This window comes from Parambassis ranga, chromosome 13 (assembly GCF_900634625.1).
Source record: "Parambassis ranga chromosome 13, fParRan2.1, whole genome shotgun sequence".
NCBI lineage: Eukaryota > Metazoa > Chordata > Actinopteri > Ambassidae > Parambassis > Parambassis ranga.
The window spans coordinates 19,317,699-19,337,403 of NC_041033.1; the positions used below are offsets into that span (position 1 = coordinate 19,317,699).

Sequence of the window (19,705 nt, forward strand, 5' to 3'; positions counted from 1 at the left end):
GGTATGAAGAGCACCGCCAACGGCTAATGCTGAGGGAAAAAGCGACAACGTAAGAAAAATACAATTTTATTTAATACCTTCTTTATTTTTTTATAATAGTCAAAAAACCTACAACTTTATATACTGAAATGTCATTTTTGTATAGTTTTTATTATATTATAATATATATATTAAAAACTACGTCTTAACGACGAGTTTACGAGTTTACACGGCAGAGTATGTGCGCCATTGGCTCACTTATTTGAAGTTTACTGTATTAAACGGTGTGTGAGGCTTTTGAAATATGCTGTGGTAGTTTAAGCATATATCCAAATCAAAGCATGCTAACGACTATGACAAGCTGACCAACAGCTTCCCATTTACCTTATCTTCACACACTCGAACAAGAAATGTATTAACAGTGCGGGAGAGCAGAGAGCAATGCTGCGTTCAGGTGCCGTTGGAATAAAAGTAAATTATTCGACTGTATTGGCACACATGCCTTTTTCATATGTGAGTTTAAGTTCTACAGGTGTGTGTGTGTGTGTGTTTAGGTTCTACAGGTCTATCAAAAGCACCAAATTTAAACGTTACAAAAACAGTTTTCCTTATAATTGATTTATTGTAAAAACAAACGCAAACAAAACACAAGGTGGCCTGTTAAATTAATCCATTATTTAAGTAGTCTACTTTGTTACTTTTTGTTTGTAAATAGCCTCATTTTTGTGAAAAAAAAAAGATTTACTTGAAGAAAAAACACAAAATGACCATTAAATGGCGACGTCACTACGTCCCTCTGTAAGGTGTAACATGGTAAAATGACACACCTGACAATATTCTGCATAAAAACTATATTCTGTGGTTATTGTAGCATAGCCATGAGAAATGTAGACGTTTTCGAGGCGTCCTTGAATGCACCAGGAGCCCGTAGGAATGATAGTAGCGGTGAGACCTGCCCCTGGGTGGAGATTTGTATGATTGATGGTCACCTCCCGCCCCTCTTCTTCTCCCTCTCTCCCTCTCTCTCTCCCTCTCTCCCTCTCTCTCTCCCTCTCTCTCTCTCTCTCTCTCTCTCCCTCTCTCCCTCTCTCTCTCTCTCTCCCTCTCTCTCTCTCTCTCTCTCTCTCTCCCTCTCTCCCCTCTCTCTCTCTCTCCCTCTCTCTCTCCCCCTCCCTCCCTCTCTCTCTCTGAGCAGGAATGTGGAATCAGGAGTCCGGTCAGTCAGTCAGTCAGTCAGCGCTGCACGTTTCTGCACCACACGGGAGTAAATTATTGATCATCGCCTCGGTTAAACACATTGATGAGGAGGAAGTGATTGTGTCTGAACGGATTCTGCAGTCACTTTTTTCTCTTTTTTTGGCTGGAATTCATCCTCGCCTCGAACGCATTTCTTTCCTCTTTTCCTCGACTGAAGAAAAAAGTTTGCTTTGAGCCCGAGCACAGCTGGGAGCCCGCAGATGGAAGCACACGGAGCGCACCCTATTTCTCTTTAGATCTCCCAGCATGTAAGTCTGCGGTCTCTCGTTCTCTTTGCCGTGTATGCATTATTTTCATTCTGACAGTGTAAGCACTGCGATAATAATGTGCGTGTGTGAGTGTGAGGTCACCCCTAACATAAAATCACAGTTTGTTCCTTAAGTGGCTGCTCCTGCATGGAGTTGTGTAGTAGCAGGTTTTCTGACCTGAAGCTCCAGTTAATATTGATTTTTATGTGAATTTCATAACACGTCATAACCTGTGTATTCGTGGCTTTAATATTGTTTGACGTCTCATTGTATAATATGCTTGTAAAGTTGACAGATCCTGCTGGTTTGTGAAACTTTTCAAAATAGAACTCAGCAACTTATGCTCAATTATAGGCTGCCACTTGTTCCCATAATAAGCTACCTGTTGAGATAAACTAGTGGTTATTATACATGTTCACTGCTGCTTTGAATAGGCTTCATTTTGTCAACTGCTTTTTATTATTTCCATAAAATAAAAGAGTGAAGATCCTTAAAAATGAAAGTCAGAGGGAGAAAATAATCATTCCTTACTCCTCATAAAACTTTATTTACTCCCGAATGTGAACATTACTGCACTGTAATGATTATACTGATTAAATATAATGATTTTTATGAATGTTATTACTCCATACTTCAAGACAGAAGCTAACAATCAGTCACAAAGCCTGATTATACCATACTTCCCCATAATTTCCATCTTATATCTGAGATCCTTGGTGTTGTGTGGTTGTGATAATGTTGTATTTGTGGTGACTGATTTCAGCTTGTGTGTCAGTGCTCAGTCTGGATGTGTCTGTCTCTCCTCCTGACAGGGACCCAGAGTCACTGAGAAGGTGAAGAAGGCCGCTGGTGTTAAATGCTCACTCCAAGACTTCCTACAACACAGCAACTGCTCATATAACTGCTGTTCTTTCAGTGCCAGTGTGAACCGCTCGCAGACTGTTTACCATGGCGTCCAGTCTGACATGTACGGGTGTTATCTGGGCCCTGCTGTCCCTGCTGTGTGCTGCTGCCTCCTGCGTTGGCTTCTTCATGCCCTATTGGCTGCTGGGAACGCAGATGGACAAGCCTGTGTCCTTTGGCACGTTCCGGCGCTGCTCCTACCCGGTGAGGGACGAGGAGAGGCAGGCCACGGTGATGCTGGAGCAGTGTGGGCGCTACGCCTCCTTCCACGGCATCCCGAGTCTGGAGTGGAGGATCTGCACGGTGGTGACCGGCGTGGGGTGTGGCCTCCTCCTGCTGGTGGCGCTCACAGCTCTTATGGGCTGCTGCATCTCTGACCTCATCTCACGTACCATTGGTCGCGTGGCTGGCGGCATTCAGTTTGTGGGAGGTGAGTTCTCGTTTCTGTGATTGTTTGTCTGTGTCTGTACCTGCGGCCAGCCCTGAGCCCACTCCACAGTGTGCAGCGAGTGTGTGCAGCACAGAGGCTCTGATTGCAAAGAGAGTTTTTAAACAGTCGGATCACTTACTCATTCTGATTTGTTTTTTACGGAAAGGCTGCAGATCAGATTCTCTCTAACTCCTGAGATGTTTATACAGATTATGGAGGCTTTAATGGCTGTAATTATCATCTCATTTGATCATCTGAAACCAACCAGGAAACAAAGTCACACCAGGGAGGAAACAAGCAGGATGAATTGAAGACTTTTCATGTCCAACAAACCTGCTGTCAGCCATTGTTTCCTCCATACTCTGCTGCACAGGAAATGAAAAGTCTCAGGGCCTTTTTACATATTTTGATTGTAATGCTGAAAAAGAACACGAACAGTTGTCTGCTCAGATTTTTGGTTTTAAAAAAGGCTTTGTCCACATTATTCGATCAAATCAAGAAAACACTGCTTTTCTGAGGGGGAAAAAGGTGTGTCCCAGCCAGTCCGTCACTTTTTGGGGTCCCCCTGGAAACGTTTTCATTGTCTGTATGTGTTTTGTGTTGTATCTGTTTTCATAAGATCTACTTTATTAAGCACTCATGTCCAAAGTATGTTGGTCCTGTTTGAGGAAGGCTGGGCCGGGTTCATTATTCATTATTATAAATATGTTGGAACATGTATTTTCATGAAGAAAAAACTCCTCAGGGCCAAGTTTTATAATGCTTTCCTGTATTTTACTCTGACCAGTAATTTCCTTACCCTCTCTGTCATGTGCAGCAGACATCTGGCATCACTTCATATCTTTTGTTTGTAGTTTGACTGGTGAAATGGTGGAAAATCATTTCGGGCTTGCCCAGAATCTGTCAGCGTGGCTTTATGTTCTGTTTGATGCAGAATGCGCCCCTTAAAGTTGGAGAGAATTTGTATTGTTTTTTTTTTTTTCTTTTTCTGCAAACTCCACGCAACAGTGAGCACTTTTGTGTATTTGTTTGTTTGTTTACAGTAAGTGGACGCAGTTCCAAACAGCTTTGTTTGTGTGCAGTGTTGGTTTTACACATGTGTGCTCCCAGGACATGAGGTCTGAGGGGGAGGTTTCCATTGAAGCTGCAAATTTCCTCTGCCCCAGTTTAAGAAGCTGCAGCACTCCAGTCTTCTCATTAACTCAAAAAAAAAAACGATCGCGCGCGTACTGTGGCTCACCACCATCGCTGTTTACAATCCCCGTCACTTCACTCTGGCTTTGAAAACTGATGTGACAGAAAAGCAGGTTGCAGGCAGATTTGACAGAGCTGCCAGGATTTTCAGAGGGATAAATCTACCGAGGGCCACCACAACACACACTGTCCTAGTTCTAAAAGGCTTAGCTAGTTAGGAACATCAGTATTAATGATGTATAATATGGAGGATGATTAAGGTGAAAGCTGGCTAGTTTATTCAGAAATGTGCACTTTTATGTAAGGAAAGCTCCTTTTAAGCTCACAGCATCTCCGTACATGCAGCGTTACAGCACGCTGCTATTTTTGGTTATAGGATTAAAAAAAAATTCCTGTCTGTCTTTCTTGAGATTTCGCTCACAAATCCAGACACGCATGAATTTAGATGGTGGGAGAGCGAAGAAAGGCAGCGTACAATACAAGGGACGCCGCTCAGATCTTTTTTAACTTGAATGCTAGTGAGCCAAAGGGCAGAGACGTCTGAGAAGGGCTAATTGGAAGTGACACAACTGGGAAGCTCAGTGGGTTCTTCCCTCTGTATTGTCTTCTGAAAAGAGTGAAGAAATATTGAGGCAGTGTGTGTGGGGGGGAGTTAAGAGAAAGAGAGAAGGAAAAATACCTGCCGATAGAAACATTCAGCATTCAATTCTAATTAACTGAGAATCCGGCTGAGTTATAAAGATCTGCCAGGGAAGCGGGTGCTGAGGAGTGTGATCAAATCTCTGTGATGAGGAGAATTCGTGAGGCAGCAGTCTGATGCTGGAGTCGCCCCCTCTTCCATCCACTCACTGTTATTTAGGAAGATCAGATCCCAGCTGAAAGTATTCATTAGGGCTTTATCTCATTAGCTCAGAAATACTTTTAACAACAATTATTGTTGTTGTTGTTTACGTCTTATAACGCTGTTTTTCTTCCCAGTTCACTGCGGGCAAGGTTGTTCCAGAAGCTTGTTAATTGCCAGTGGCAGAGACCCAGAGAGTTAGAGAGCCCCAGTATGAGAGTATGAGACTGTTCTGGCTCATAAATCAAAGGTCTGAGAGCTGTGTGCTGCTTACATTAAACAACTGCCTTCGCTGTAGCTTCTTGTCTCAGTTATGCAGCGGTGCGGACTCCTAAACGAGACGAGCGATTCAAACATTAAAAGATTCTTGACTTGGATTTGGTTGTTAGGGATTTTGTTCCCCCCTCTCGCCTCCCGCAGAGGAGTGCCTTGTCTTTTTTGGGTGCCTCAAGCTGAGCTGAACACAGCGGGAAGAAAGATATTTAACGTTTGTTTTCAACAGGCATGATTTAAGGGTTTTTACATACTCTTGTGTTCCCTCTCAGCAGCCCTTTTTAATTATGCGTTTTGCGTGACAGGTAGTTTTGTTTTGACATTTTGGTGTTTCATTCAATCATGATGACTGACAGTTTGACAGGTCCTCTGATTGGATAACTGGCCTGCTCCATCAACAGTTAAATGTTGGTGATAGCAATGGGTGCCTGGAGCCCGGCAGTCAGTTTCTAATGGGTTTTTTTTTTTTTTTTATGAGATGTTCCTCTCAGATAGTCAGGGGCTTTTTAAAATGGAGACACACGTTCTGCCTGTGGGATGGTTCAGAAAATCTCACAAAAATAAATAACTGTAGAGTTAGTACAGAAAAGACAGCAGATCTTCTTGTAGATGATGCTTTTTGCATCGTTGCTGTGTAATGTTACTTCCTGTCTCCTGTGGGCAAGTACACCGCCGCTGGAGGAAAGCAAATGTAGGAATCTGTGTTTTCTGTTGCTAAAATTTGATATATAACGCTGCTAACATCTAACTTTACAAAATCCACCAGCTTGAGTGGCCAAATCTTGTGAGTGTTTTGTGCTGAGAATCAGGTAGGTTTACAAATGTGTGGTTACAAATGAGTCAGATATGTAGGTTTGTGACTTTGTGGCACCACACAATCAGTCAGACCCATGGTAACTTTCCCCATTCAAATCAATGGACTCAATGGACAGTGAAAAAGCACATGTGACAATCAGGAAATGACATCATTGTGATCCAAAAATAAGAACTCCCCTTCGCTATAGAATAGACATCCTATAGCTGATGTCTTTGTTCATGGCAATTATATTATATGATAAATAACACACCTGTTTGAAGGGAATTTTGGCTTATATGCAACTGTTTAAAATGACAGATGGGCGCCCACAGTTCCACTTCCACTTATTTCCCTATTTTTGGAGTCAAACAACTTCCAAGAAGGCCACTAATAATAATAATAACGCACATCTGAAACTGTTCCATGACCGTGACTCTCCACATTTCTGCAGGATTTTCTTGCACTCTGACTGGATGTGTAGCGCCTTGTGAAGCACTGCAGACTGTAAAGAACTTCAAATATGTCTCTAGATGTCTGAGAGCGCTCAATCTCTGCCTCAGGCTACCTCTCAGACCAGATTTGAACTCAGGGATTTTAGTGACCGCCATGTGCTCTGAATTGGCCCTGACATCGGGATTTTTGTCTCAGATCTGCAAAACCATGTCTGAGACGGTCTAATTCACGCACTGTGTGACTGGTCTTTCAGGGGGATTAATGGGCTTGTGATGTAGACAGATGCCAAACCGAACTATAGCTTTTTTTTAAAAAAAAAAAAAGAAATCTCATTTTAAAACCAGCAGGAAAACAATGCAAAAAGGAAGCCAAAAGTAGAAAAGTGTGACCTATTTTTTCCACCACACCTGATGAACTACCTCAGCAGTCTGTTTAAAAATAACATAATTAGCATTGTTGGGATATGTTTCTACATCATCAACCAAAGAACAAACAAGTTTCTGAAATGCCTTTGTTGTTGAATAAAAGCAGAGAAATTCAAAGACATTGAGGTATTTTTTTCCAGCCTAAAACAACAGTTTATTGATCATTTAACGCATCGCAGTAAATCCGGTCACATGCAGAGAGGCAGTGATGAAGCATTGTTACAAAAACAAGCCTGAAATCTCTCCAAATATTGCCTTGACTTGTCAGGAGTGTCAGCCGGATTGAAATCATTTTAACTCTTGATAATAATGTCAGGAGATACAGCTACTCAAGGCCACAGGGTGCATGCTATATTTTATTGAGAATGTGTTGAACTGCTGCGTCTATGAAAGTGAAGGTGAAATAATAAGACGAACACTGTGGTGCATGACGAGCTGTTTTTTTTTTTGTGGGGACAGTGTGTTCTGCAAGGTACGAGCAGAGGACTTCTTATGAGCTGCTGCTGTTTCAGAGGAGGTGGGGACTTACAGTAGGTACAGTGTCCCCCAAGGGACGTAAAACTAGTTCGAAAGAGCTCAACGCAGCATTTTCACTGCCATAAGGGAAGGTTGTGGTCAGCAGGGAATCTATAGAGTCTAATTTTGTCTGTTATTGTCAGGCGCAGTACTGATAACTCTTAACAGTTTTTAGAGAAAAAAAATCTAATGACATCATTGCAGGATGGGCTAAAAACATGTATTATTGATCAGAGACATTTAATGTGTATTACATTAAATATTAGCCCAGGGTTCTGACAGTCTTTTGATGGAGTGAGATCAGAAAAAATTGTCGTTTTTCACATGCTCGATGCTCCCCTGTGAGGTTTTCCAGAGTGAAATGACAAACTTGTATTTTATTTGACATACATTTATCATTTGACCACTTTGAATGTAATTTTTTTTTCTTCCTGAAAGCAGATTTGAAGAAATGGCTTCAAATAGACTACAAGTACAAACAGAATGTCATAAAACTATGCATCAGTTAGCGTGGTCTGAGCTAAAAGGACGTGTTTGTGGGAGAAACAATTCTACGTACTGGCTCCCTCCTCCTCGGTTTGCAGTCTCTGCAGAGTTGCTGGCCGCGTTGGTTCGAATACTTCCCACACCGGCCTCCACTGAAGCTGCAGTCGATCAGAAATATCAAATAATTGGCTGTGTTGTCTTCTGGGAGAGCTTCTCCATTTCGTTTTCTGGTTGATTGGCTCTGTTTACACCTCTGTGCCAGCAACTCTTTTGCCCACACTGGTGTGGAATGTCAGTAAATGAACGATTTGAAGCCGCAGCGAGGCTCGCTACACACGAAGCGCTCTGTCTGTTTCAGTTAAGTTTGCCTCCTGTCTAAGTGTATCACTTCCTTTCCTTGAGTAGCTCTGTTCTTCCCACAGAGGTGACCTGTCTGTCACACAAAAGACATGTAATAAAGCATCATGTGTTTTTCAGGCCAGATGAAATTAGCTTCACTCCCTCTGCACTTTTTAAGGGTAAATCAAGGGCATCATCATGAGCCATAAATTTAAAGACATGTAAATAAATTACAGATGGGCAGCCTTTGTGGCTTCCATAATGTTGCTGGCGGCTATTTGGCAGCGTCCTGTGTTGTCCTGTTTCACAGCCATACCAGCACAGCCAGGAGCTTTGTCCTTGTGTCGGCTTTGCAAGTCGTTGCCAGCTGGATCCTGCCCAGTCCCAGAATGTGTGCTTCCACTCCCCTCTCACCACCAGCATTCATTTTGAAGAGGTACAACAAAAAAATGAAAGTATATCCGTACGAGGAAGGCTCTGGGATGAAGAGCTCATCTTTCTGGGGGAAATGTGCTTTCTGGAGAAGAGAGTCTCCTGACAGTCATTGTTTACGGTGTCAGATCACGAGACATTTCCGGGGCGATGGGTAAATATCTCCTGATGTGCAGCGTTATCGTTTTACTCCCCAAAACTTATCAGCATTCCTTCCTTCTCGTGGGCCTGCCAGTTTGGTGTGAAGATGATGGACTGCACTGTCTCATCTGTCATGTAGGCATTGCATAAAAGTAATGAGATAGCAGTGGCCCCGTATGTTTGAGAGGAGAATGCAGGGACTTCTGACTATGGACAGCAGCCTTGTGTAATGGTGTTTAGAGCACTGTCTGCTTGCGTTTCTGGCCTCTGATGGTTGTAAAGTGGATGTCTCTTCCTCTGGGTTGATTGATCACCTAAAGTACAGACCACTCTTGCACTGTAATGCGCTCATTCAGCACCGCAGCTATTTTTTTTTCTCAACATACAGTTCCTTCTAGCCCCCCCCACCACCACCACCACCACCACAAGGGTGTTTGAAGAGCAGTGAAACGTAGCCTGTGCACCACAGGCAGTCTATTCTCCTCTGCGCTCAGGTCTCTCCCTCCTCAGGATGAACTGACTCCTCCTTTTCTGCCTTTTAGGCTGCTACAGTATTATTTCCAGTCCTCTCAATCTTTAACTCTCTATTTCAGGCTTGTTTCACCTTTCCCCTAATTCTGCTCTCTGTCCACCCATCTGTGTCTTTTCCCTCATTTCTTTGCCTTTCACAGAAAAAAATAGATTAGGTCATTGACCCGAAGACAGAAAGAGAGAGCAGAGGTAAAAAAAAAAAGAAAGGGGAGAGAGAGAGAGAGAGAAACAGAAGAAGAGAGAAAAGGGCGGAAAGCCCAGCATCAACAGGGATTTAGTTTTGTCAAACAGGAAGTCTGGGGAAGCAAAAGGACAGACAGAAGGGTTATTTCAGTCTGTTCCTCTGTTAAGTCATTGTTTTTGCTGCATGCTGCATATCAGCTTTTTTTTTTGTCACTGGGAACAGAACAGTTCCAGAAAACATGTCTGGTGTGCCTGCGGTCGTGTCTGGCATAAATGTGGAGAGCAGAAGAGTCTGACAGTCGAGAGGAGTGAATGAATTTGGGAATTCGTGATTAAACTACAAGTTAATTAAATGATTCATTGATCTTCCAAAAAAACAATCAACACACATTTAATGCCCACTTAAATACTAGACAAATATCAAACCCTGGACAGTTAATCAACAAGATGGTTCATGTCCACATGGGTGTTTTTAATTGTTGTTGTAGCACCAGATGTTTGGTGGGCATGCCACTAATTGATGATGATTGATCAGTTACTGAAACAAAGAAAACATATGAGTTACTCCCACATTAAGTTTCTGAATTTGAGTAACATGGCAGCTCTGAGCTGCTCTGAGGTGGATAGCCTGTTTGCAGGAATTGCCCCCATCATTGGTGTTGCTGTGGTGCAGAATCTAGCATGCTCACGGGGTGACGTGATAAATCAATAAATCAACATTTTACTTTCTTCCATGTCTTCTTTTGTTCTGCTGACCTTTGTTTCTGTTTCATTACAACCTGAAGTGAGTTACAGTGTTGATTTGATCCAATCAGGGCTGGGTCCCTCCTTACACCTGCAGTAGGAACACTTTTCTACCCCCCAAAATGCCCAAGAGCTTCAATGGAGCAGGCTTGGAAGATCCTCCATTAAAACCAACCTAATGCTAAGCATTAATGCATTTAGTGTTTAGTTTAGCATTTAGTTTAATGACTTAACATGCAGACATTTGCTTACTAGCACTAAACATAAGGTAATGCTAATAGCTAAAGAGACTGGAGTGTATTTAGCAGCTGTGGCTCAGGTGGTGGAGCTGTGATCCCCTGGTCCTGGCTGCATGCCGATTTGTCCTTGGGCAAGACACTTTACCCTAAGTTGTTCCCAGTGGTTGTACCTTTGGTGTGTGAAAGTGTGTACAAAAGGATAAATGTGAAGCGGGTAGAAAAGTGCTGTTATTGAATTCCTTCATTTTATTCCTGGAAGTGTTTACCAGCACTGCCTCCCTAAAGCCATTTAACTGACATAACTCACAAATAACAGATTATGAAATCACTGTTGGTTTTAGTCCTAGAACACCATAAAGTCCTCTGTGAAAAGTTTGTTTCATCTTTTTTCTGCTGTGGCAGAAAGGGGCGAAGCGGACAGAAAAGTAATTGTTAACACATATCACATCCTTGCTGCTGACACCTAAAGCAGTGAATATGTGTGAACGGAAGAATCACCGCTCAGACAGATGCTGAGCAGATGGCGGAGGCTCCACTTCTCTGTATCACGTCTGACATACATTGTGGAGGGCGTGTTTGATGTCATCGCTGCAACCTGTACCAACAGTGAGCGGTACTTTAGTCACCGGTACAAGAATAAACTCTTTTGTTAGAAAAAAAAAACAAGAGAAGAAAAAAAATACCTGTATCACCACATGTTGTGTCTAATTAGGACTGAAGAAGATGGAATGCCTGTGTTTAACCTGTTAGACATCACTGAGGGAGTCAGAGACCATGACTTAGCTGAATAAATGAATAAGTATGGATTGTATGGATTGGTCTGAGCCCTGTGGGATAAGGTAGTTTGCTCAGTATTCATACCCTGTTTTACAGTCTCAGAGGCTCTGTGCCTTTAACGCTACAGTTAATTATACCCCGTTCTTCCTAGAGAGGGGAATGTGGGGTCAGTACTTCTTTTGTGCAGGCGTCTCGTAGGTCAAATTGCAGGCCAGTGAGAAAATAGAATATGAGGTTGGATGTATTGGAGACAGATCCACAACTTAAACTGCTACCAAAGTTTATTTTTGGTAAAGAAATCCTCAGTAATTGTCTGTGTTATGTCTTTTCCACAAATACACACATTGCAAGCTTTCATATCCAAAGAGGCAATGTGAGTCATTTAATTTAACTGTTCAAGTATCTCCTGAATCTTATCCCCAGAAAGGCCAAGAATAGCTGCCAGAGTCCTCATTGTAGGTAATGTCTGGAAGAAAGTGGTCTCTGTCTCCGGGAGAATTAGATCAGGGTCGGTGTGCAGCTCTGGCAGAGGCCCCCCCTGCACCTCACTGGGTCACACAAAAAACACGTGCGGCCAGGCGGCTGGCTAGACACTGAAAACAGATGACCAGGGTGTAAAAGACAGCTGAGGATCAGCTCAGAGGAGGACAGGGGTCACCTGTGTGCAGACGTTTGTCTGTCAGGAGTGGCCTGCAGTCTGTTAATGGCCTGGTGACGGTCCCTTCATACATGAAAAGATGAAAAGGATCATTCAAGTGTGATTTTGTTGCCTCTCTGCTCTGTGTTTTCTGGAGAGCAGTGGCCTGTAGATTAGCCTGCATGTTGCCGAGTATTAAAGTCCCGTACTGTGAGGCCTGCGCCCGCCTTTGCTGTCTGCCTTAAGGAATGCTGGGAATTTGGGGTAAATATATTCTGCTGCCCACTCCAACCCCCACTACAGTTTTGATGAACACACATGCATGTGTTGCACAAGAGAAAGTGTTTGACTTGCATAAATTTCACAACTTTCCCTTTGTTGTTTCTTCAGCATTCAGCCAAAAATCCAGATTTAGCTTGGTATTGTGAATGATAGTGGATTTTTCCATTAGGAGTTCAGCTCATATAAATTAGAGAGCCCCATGAGAGGGAGGGAGAGAGTGTGTTTGTGATCAATACAAAGAAGAGTGATTTTGAAGTGTGCATTGTGGGCTTTTTTTCTTTCTTTTTTATGCTTTGGGGGGGAAAAAAGAAAACCTTCCAAAGGCACCTTGGTGTAGTAATAAGCAAAATGTCACTCCCATCATTATCATAAAATGACAACCCTGTAATTGTGCCGCATGAAATTATGTCTCAGGGAAAAAATTGTGCATGCCTTGGTTTATATGAGGCTGTAGAATAATCTGCAGTCTGTGGCCTACAGCTTTGCTTGTGTATACTGTGGAGGTTTTAGTGTTTGGGTGGAAGTACTTTTTTTTTTGTTCCCAGACTCTAATTTCAGCTGGTCAGCAGCAGTTGGGTGGGCTTTTCCCATTATAGGATCTGGTTTCTACAGCAGCAGGGGGTGCAGACACAGAGGAAAGACATGGGGAGAAAGAACATTTGGAGAAATCCCTGGAGTCCTGAAAGCGGCCAAGGGGGGTCTGCTGCTTTAGATAAACAGGTTAAGGCTACAAGTTGCCTTCAGATTCAAGAAGCAACACAGCTCCATTCTGCAGATAGTCAGCAGCACAGCTCCTGATGTCTATTTTTACCCTCCGCAGGCAGATTGTTGTCAAGCGTCAACAGTTAAACGGCACCTTGTTGACTGGCCTTCAGGTGAACTCGAAAGAGAAGGAAAATCAGCTGCAAGGCATAAACAAAACCCAGCACCAAAGAGCTGGGAGTCAGGCGTTTATTCAGCTCACAGACAAGGTACTCTAGAATAAGAGGCCCAGAGACGGGACGCCCAGTTAGCTCACCATATACGAGCCACTCAGTCCAAAATGCAGGCTTGTGAAAGCATAACACAAGGTCTCTGGAATGTAAGCTTCATCACAGAGGAGGCTATAAACAGGACAGAAGACTGCTCTACCCATATTTGTGCTTATGAAGATCAGAAAGAGTGAATGTCCATATACAGGACTGTTGTGGAAGTTTGGAAACTATTTAATAAAATGTCACACAGAAACTGTTGTTATAACAAATGAACTGGTACCAGAAGCTAAATCACGGACTTCCTTCAGCAAGTTTGGGTCAGATGCAGTTTACAAATAGCTGTGAGCTTGGTGGGGGATACTGATATGAACAGTGCTATCTTATCTCTCTTCTCACCTGTTATAGGAGCAGAGAACATTAGCAAGACAATCTGCCCTGCACGCCCACTCCGCCTCCCACTCTGTTTCCTCCTGCCACTTTCCTGCACTTTATTACCTTTAGCCACATATTCTCTTTTCTGATTTCACTTACGTCTTCCTTCACTCTGGTTCTTTCTGCTTGAAGAGAAACAAAATGTCACAGAAAATGAAAAGTGAAAGCTGAGAGTGTTCCTCCTTTCCAAAAGGAACACTGGAACAAAGGTGCTCTTTGATCCGGCAGAGTGACTTTTTTCTGTCTGCTGTGATTCCATGTCTGGACAACTGCTGCCCAGCCTCACAGAACAGTGTGTGATAGCTATGTTGGTCGCAGCACAAGATACAATAGTTTCATGAAAGAATTTGAGATGCACACTGTGTTTTTATTCTCAAAAATGGAACTTTGAATTGGTTTAAGTCGAGGAGGCTTCAGTCAGTCTATTATTTTTTTCCTAGAGCCAAGTGCATGCATACGTGTATGTGGTTCATTTCGCAAGTTATACACAACTAATTACACAGTTAACTACAGTACTGACTTTTGGAATATATTGTGTAGTCTGTTTCAGACCATCTTTGTACAAAAAAAGTTTAGTTTCACGTCTTCCATGTTTTTTTTTGGGAATCTCTCCTCTGAATTTATGAAATTCCTGCAGCTTCAGCCAGCAGCAGGATCCATATGAAGGTCTCTAAAGTGAGGGAGAGATGGGTCCTCTTACACACATGGTATAACAGCGGTAGACTTCATTAATAATCTCTTACGTGGAGTCAGAAATAATCAGGATATGACAGTAAATGAGCCAAATAACACCTGTATATAGAGATGGATGACCTGGCTCTGCTGGCGCCCATTTCAGATATCTTTGTGATTGGTGCTGCCATGTTTGAAAAAGGAGCCATCTTGTAACTAGAGTCTGCACAGTAAAGGTAGGGGTTTGAACTTACATGGTTGCTGTTTCGCCCAAACACCCATCCCCCCTTCCATGTTTGGGACGGCCCTTCCTCAGCTTCATGCAAGGCCTAGTGACCATGACCATACCTCTATATCACTGTGAAAAAATGTAATAGAGTGGTTTATGACCACCAGGGGGCAATTGAGATGTTTTGGTCTCGCTTTAACGGAGCTGTCATGTTGTCTATATTTATATGCAGTCTATTGGTATGAGCCAGTGTTACCTGGGCACAAGCCCCTAGCTTGAAGACAGGCATGATGGATTACAGTATTATCTAGTGAACTAACAAATCTTGTAAGAATCCAGCTGCTTCGCAAGGTAAGCATGAAACCAGCTTTAGTGATCATTGGATCTGCCTGTGCTGTATATGAATTTCAATTGAATTACATGAACTGCACTGCAGATATTTTATTTCCACATTTAGAGAAAAAAAGAGGCAGAGCGTCGCTTCTGGCAGCTGCTCCCGGCACTGAGTGAAAAAAAATTTTCAAAAATTGAAACAATATTGGTCCCATGTGAGGATAAAACTCAGGTCTCCTGTGTGTGACTCCTTAGACTTTTATACCTGCTTGTTCCTAACAGAAAGGACTAATGCAGGCATCTCACAAGTGGTAGCTACTGAGCCTGAGACTGAGCTGACCATTGTGATTCCACTGGTGTTGTCTGCCCAGCAACATTGACCTGTCTCTGGTTACATCAAAATATTACAGAAAGTTTTCCTGGATATGATTTAGAATCATACTGCGCCTGAACCTGGGGCGTTTTAATCAGGTATTCCAGCTACTGCTCGAGCTGGCGTGTGAGTTGATGTCTCTAGCGGGAGATGGTGCGGATGAATCGAAATGATTAAATATAAGTTATTCTCTGGCTTTATAGATTGGCCAACATAATGAAAACACCAATCTTTACTGAATAGCTCCAAGATAATGCAAACACTGACCACCACCATCATTCATCTGCTCTCTGTTGTGGCTTTCATTTTAAATAAAGCCTCACAAGATGAAGTCATCTAAATCCATTCAAAGGTGAAAATAGAATCTGAATTTTTTCTCTGTCTGTGAGCGGAGCTGTACAAGTATCCAACATCTGCAAAGAGTATTGATTCTTCTTCTAAATGATACACATGAACCCCATTACAGACTCCACATCCTAGTATTATCGCCTGACTCTACCTTTGCGTAACCACTATTACCCCAACAAATTGGAAGGAAACCAGAGAGCTTTTAACAGAGACAACTAAAGACAAGGGTGTCACCTGGTAAGGTGCAGCAGAATGTAATTACAGAGCGATTATATGTGGAGCCAAGCCCTTGGGAAGTGAACCATATTGCCTCCGTTGCCACTGATATATCTCACATCTACTTATCTGCTGCACCGCCAGCTAAGACTTGATCATTACTGAACGCGTCGCTATCATGACTGTCCTGATAGTGCTACTCTAATGACAGTGCTTTGTTGGCATTCCCCTCAGGGCAACTCACTCTCCAGCCTCGTGTCTCTTTTGCTAGGCTGCTCACATGCATTAAAAAAAAAAACGGAGGATAAAGCTTTGAAAATTTCATCCTAAATTGAATTTGTCTCATTCACAAAGCACCCACCGAATGTGATTATTGCACAAATAAAAGATTGCATGTTATCGCGACATAAACATTAGGTGACTGGCTAAACTGACAAAAAAAAATCAGGTTAGATATATCAGGTTATTTTTCCCCTAGCCTCTGTGAATATCTGTGAGAGCTGCTGGACCAGGATGTGAAATCCTCCAAAAGCTGTTCTGCCTGACGCGTTTCAGCCTGACCGTGATGTGCTTCAGCGTCTGACATTTGAAGATAACCACAGAGTGAGCGGGGCTGGCCGGAGTGTGGGTTTTCATGATGGATGCCGAACGGCTCGTCATGTGCAAAAAAGGGGGGAGATAATAGAAGCCAAGGAGTCACAGGCGCTCGGGTCTGCTGATAACACGGCGCAGACTGTCAGGCGCACAGTGGAGTGGACAAAGTGAAGGTTGTAATGTTTTGATTGCCTGCTTGATATCTGATCGATGCTGCACAGACGTCTTTCTCTCACAGCTGAGTGGCTCAGAAATGAGATGTTGCCTTTTATTTTTCTTCTTCTTGGAGTGACATGGTAGATGCTGAGTAATTTACTCTGAGAATAACCTGTGGACAGCGGTGACATCAAGGTTATCCTGTAAGACATCTGGTAAACTAACTCGGGTTACACGCACAAGTTGGCAATAAAAGCACAGACAGCTGAGACCCTGCAGCAGTGTCCTGCTGGGCTTTAGCTGGTAAATGTCCATTATTATCTCCTCCAGTTTCCAGTGTATGTGGAGCTCTGCAATCATTTAAATTTCTCAAGCAATGCTGGTTGGAGTTATTTTGCCTTTAAAAAAAAAAGCACAGTGGACTTGCTGGCTGCTGCGCCGTGCTGGAAATGTCCTCCAGCACATATGAGCAGAACTTTATTATGTATCTTGGCAGATGATTCCAGCGTGATTAGACTGAGTTTTGGAACAGACCAGAGACCAAGAGCTGCATAAAAATCAGGTGTCCTGACTGAGTTTCTGTGCTGTAGAAACAGGTTTATCTGTCAGTTTTACAGGGGGATTCTGTCAGATAAATATCCAGATGTGATCTTGATCTTTTAGGCCCCGTTCACACTGGAGAAAGTTAATCCAGCTAGAGTAGGATTGTATCTGGATAGTCTTTACGCTGGATACGTTCAGATCTATTTTCAAATCTGGCTATCGCACACACACATGTCCGCACTCAATCCGGCTTAATCTGGCTTGTTTGCGGTCCTCCAAACCGCTAGGTGGCGCCTCGTAACATACAGAGTTCATTCAGGCCGCGGTAGGACCGCGTGTGTGCATGCGTCGTTTTTTTTGTCCTGTGTCACTCATTCCTTCGTTTTTTTCGGTTTAAAAACTTTATTCCTTTGTAGCCCTGTGGAAAATAAACTAGGGGCAAAGCTGTCATAGTTCGATGGTTGTTTACATACGGCTTTTATACGTGACCCCGACAGTGTCCTCGTGAACCGGAAGTATCACATCGCTAGCCGGAAGTATCACGTCGCTAGCTGGATTCACTAGCTGCATTTGCGTTCAGACCTGAACCACATTTGAGCCAATCCGGCTAGATCCACCTCCGAGAGGTGAATTGAAATCAAGCTGGATATAGCCGGATTTGCGGTGTTCACACTCAGAAAAAAACTATCAGGATATATCCAGATATGGCCTGAATCCTGCTCTGGTCAGATTGATTTCCCCAATGTGAACGGGGTAGTGTTTATAATGACAGCCAGTTAATGGCACATTTTCTGGAAATGGCATTAAGGCTTTTGAGGTGAAGTTTCCCTTTAAAGTTCCCACAGCAGAGTCACAACTGTGCGAAGCCTTAAAAACGACTGCTGCTATCATGAATTCAGGATTTAAAATACGTGGTTTAACATGACAGGAAAAACTGTAGAGACAAACAGAGCGGAATGAGGTGTCAAAGTTTCAAAGGAAAATTGACAGCTTATTATTTTAAAGGATTGCATTCCCAAGGGTTCGGAGCTTTTATGTGCTGTGGGCGAATCTCACGCCTGCTGCTTCTTCCTCACAGGAAAGCTAATACTAAAAGAAAGAAGGCAAATATACGGTTACTGGTCAGTTCACAGCTTTGTTCTTTTCACTTCAGAGACACTTGCTGTGAAGACTTCAGAGGCACTGAGAACATTTTTCCCGTGGAGCTGCCCGGCCAGATACCAGTAACTGGTGCGTGGAGATCTCCCCCAGCGGCGTACACTCATTTTGAAGAGAGACACATTTATACTTGAGGAATGACACTCCAAACTTCAGATTGAACAAAAAAAAATGCTTGGGAGTTTAACATTTTTTGGTGTTTTCACAGCTGCAATGTGATGCAGCAATAGTCAGTAAGAATCTCTGCGATTTCATAAGAAAACCAGATACATAAATGGGACAAAGTAAGCCGGGCGGGGTTCTTAAAACTCCTCTGGGCGAGAGATTGTGATTTTCTTTCTTAAACCCAGTTAGAAGCTCCCTTGTGTTTTCACAAACATCCTCTTTCTTGGAAGGCAGCTGAACAAAACAGTTCAAAGCAGACAGTTTGTACTGAGGCTTAAAGAAGTTTGTTGTCATGAAGGCAAAGTATTCAAACAGTCGCTCTTCCTACTGCTGCTTATTGACGGCCTCTCAGCAGGGTGTTGCTGAGTCAGGAAGACACCTGCCCTCAACTGCAGCAATCTGTAATCAGGATCAAAGCTCAGGTTTGTCAGCTGGGAGCCCACAAGTGTCCTCGCGCTAAGCTTTGTTGTTTTGAGCACGCTTTCCTCCCCTTGGAGAGCCCTGTGGGCAGTTAGTCAGGGGGATGATGGGTGGGAACAGCAGTGGAAAGCAAAGACTCACGCGGGCTTGTGATGGAGTTATCGATCCGCTAAAAGAGATCCACTGCTCGACACCAGTGGCAGCGAGCGACTGTTTGCTGCTTTTCTGTGTCCTCCAGATGTCTTTTGTATTGTTTCATTCTTTACATGCAGCATTTTGTTGGTCTCTTCCTGACATCCAGCCATTGGCCTTCTTCTTTAAACATCCACCAAATGATTGATCCCACACCACGTGCCAGGTGATTAAGGAGGACCCCCCCCCCCACACCCCTTCCTCCTCCTCCTCACACCTTGCTTGAACATATCATCCTCTAACAGCCGCAGCTATTTGCGATAATTACCCTGTTGTTAGACCTTGAGCTCAAGAAGTAACACCAAACCAAGGGCAATGTGTCGTGTGCAGAGCGGGTCTGTGATTCATTGGCATGAATATGGCTGGCTATATATCTTCGGGGTAGAAGTAATAGGTGGGGGTGGCGAGGCGAACATGAGAAAATGGGCTGTTGTCACTTGAGTGGCTGCTAATGTGGCCTCTCCAGTGATGATATGAAACACCTGGAAAGACTGTTATTATTATGCTTTAATGGCCTAAACAATACTAATGAAAAGCCCAAAGCTTTGCATAGATTTTTCATCATCAGTATTGATATGTGTTGGGACACAACTCATTTCCATAGCACAAGATGATGCTTCTTTTCCCTCACCTAAATGAGTCCATTACTTGCAGGGTAGATTTGCCAGTTTTTTAAGAGGTTTGAGAAATAAATTCCTCCCTGTGTGCTCAGAATGCATCACACGCGAACAACTACATCCATCTCCAAAAAAAATTCATTCATTAAAAGTAACATAACACAGCAAAATCTGCCT

General features: G+C 43.2%; 1 protein-coding gene across 2 annotated transcripts in view; it reads left to right on the forward strand.

Annotated features, from left to right (window-relative positions):
• Position 1: 1 nt before the first annotated feature.
• LOC114444674 (LHFPL tetraspan subfamily member 6 protein) overlaps positions 2-19,705 on the forward strand; it is a 45,107-nt gene continuing 25,403 nt past the window's right edge. Inside the window, exons 1-4 of one of the 2 annotated variants that reach the window (XM_028419397.1) lie at positions 2-49; positions 1,175-1,484; positions 2,297-2,317; positions 2,401-2,817. In XM_028419397.1, the coding sequence (XP_028275198.1) occupies positions 2,433-2,817 (385 nt within the window). In that variant the 5' untranslated portion in view covers positions 2-49; positions 1,175-1,484; positions 2,297-2,317; positions 2,401-2,432. Of the gene's footprint in view, positions 50-1,174; positions 1,485-2,296; positions 2,818-19,705 lie in introns of both variants that reach the window. The other variant, XM_028419396.1, reaches the window with a different exon arrangement.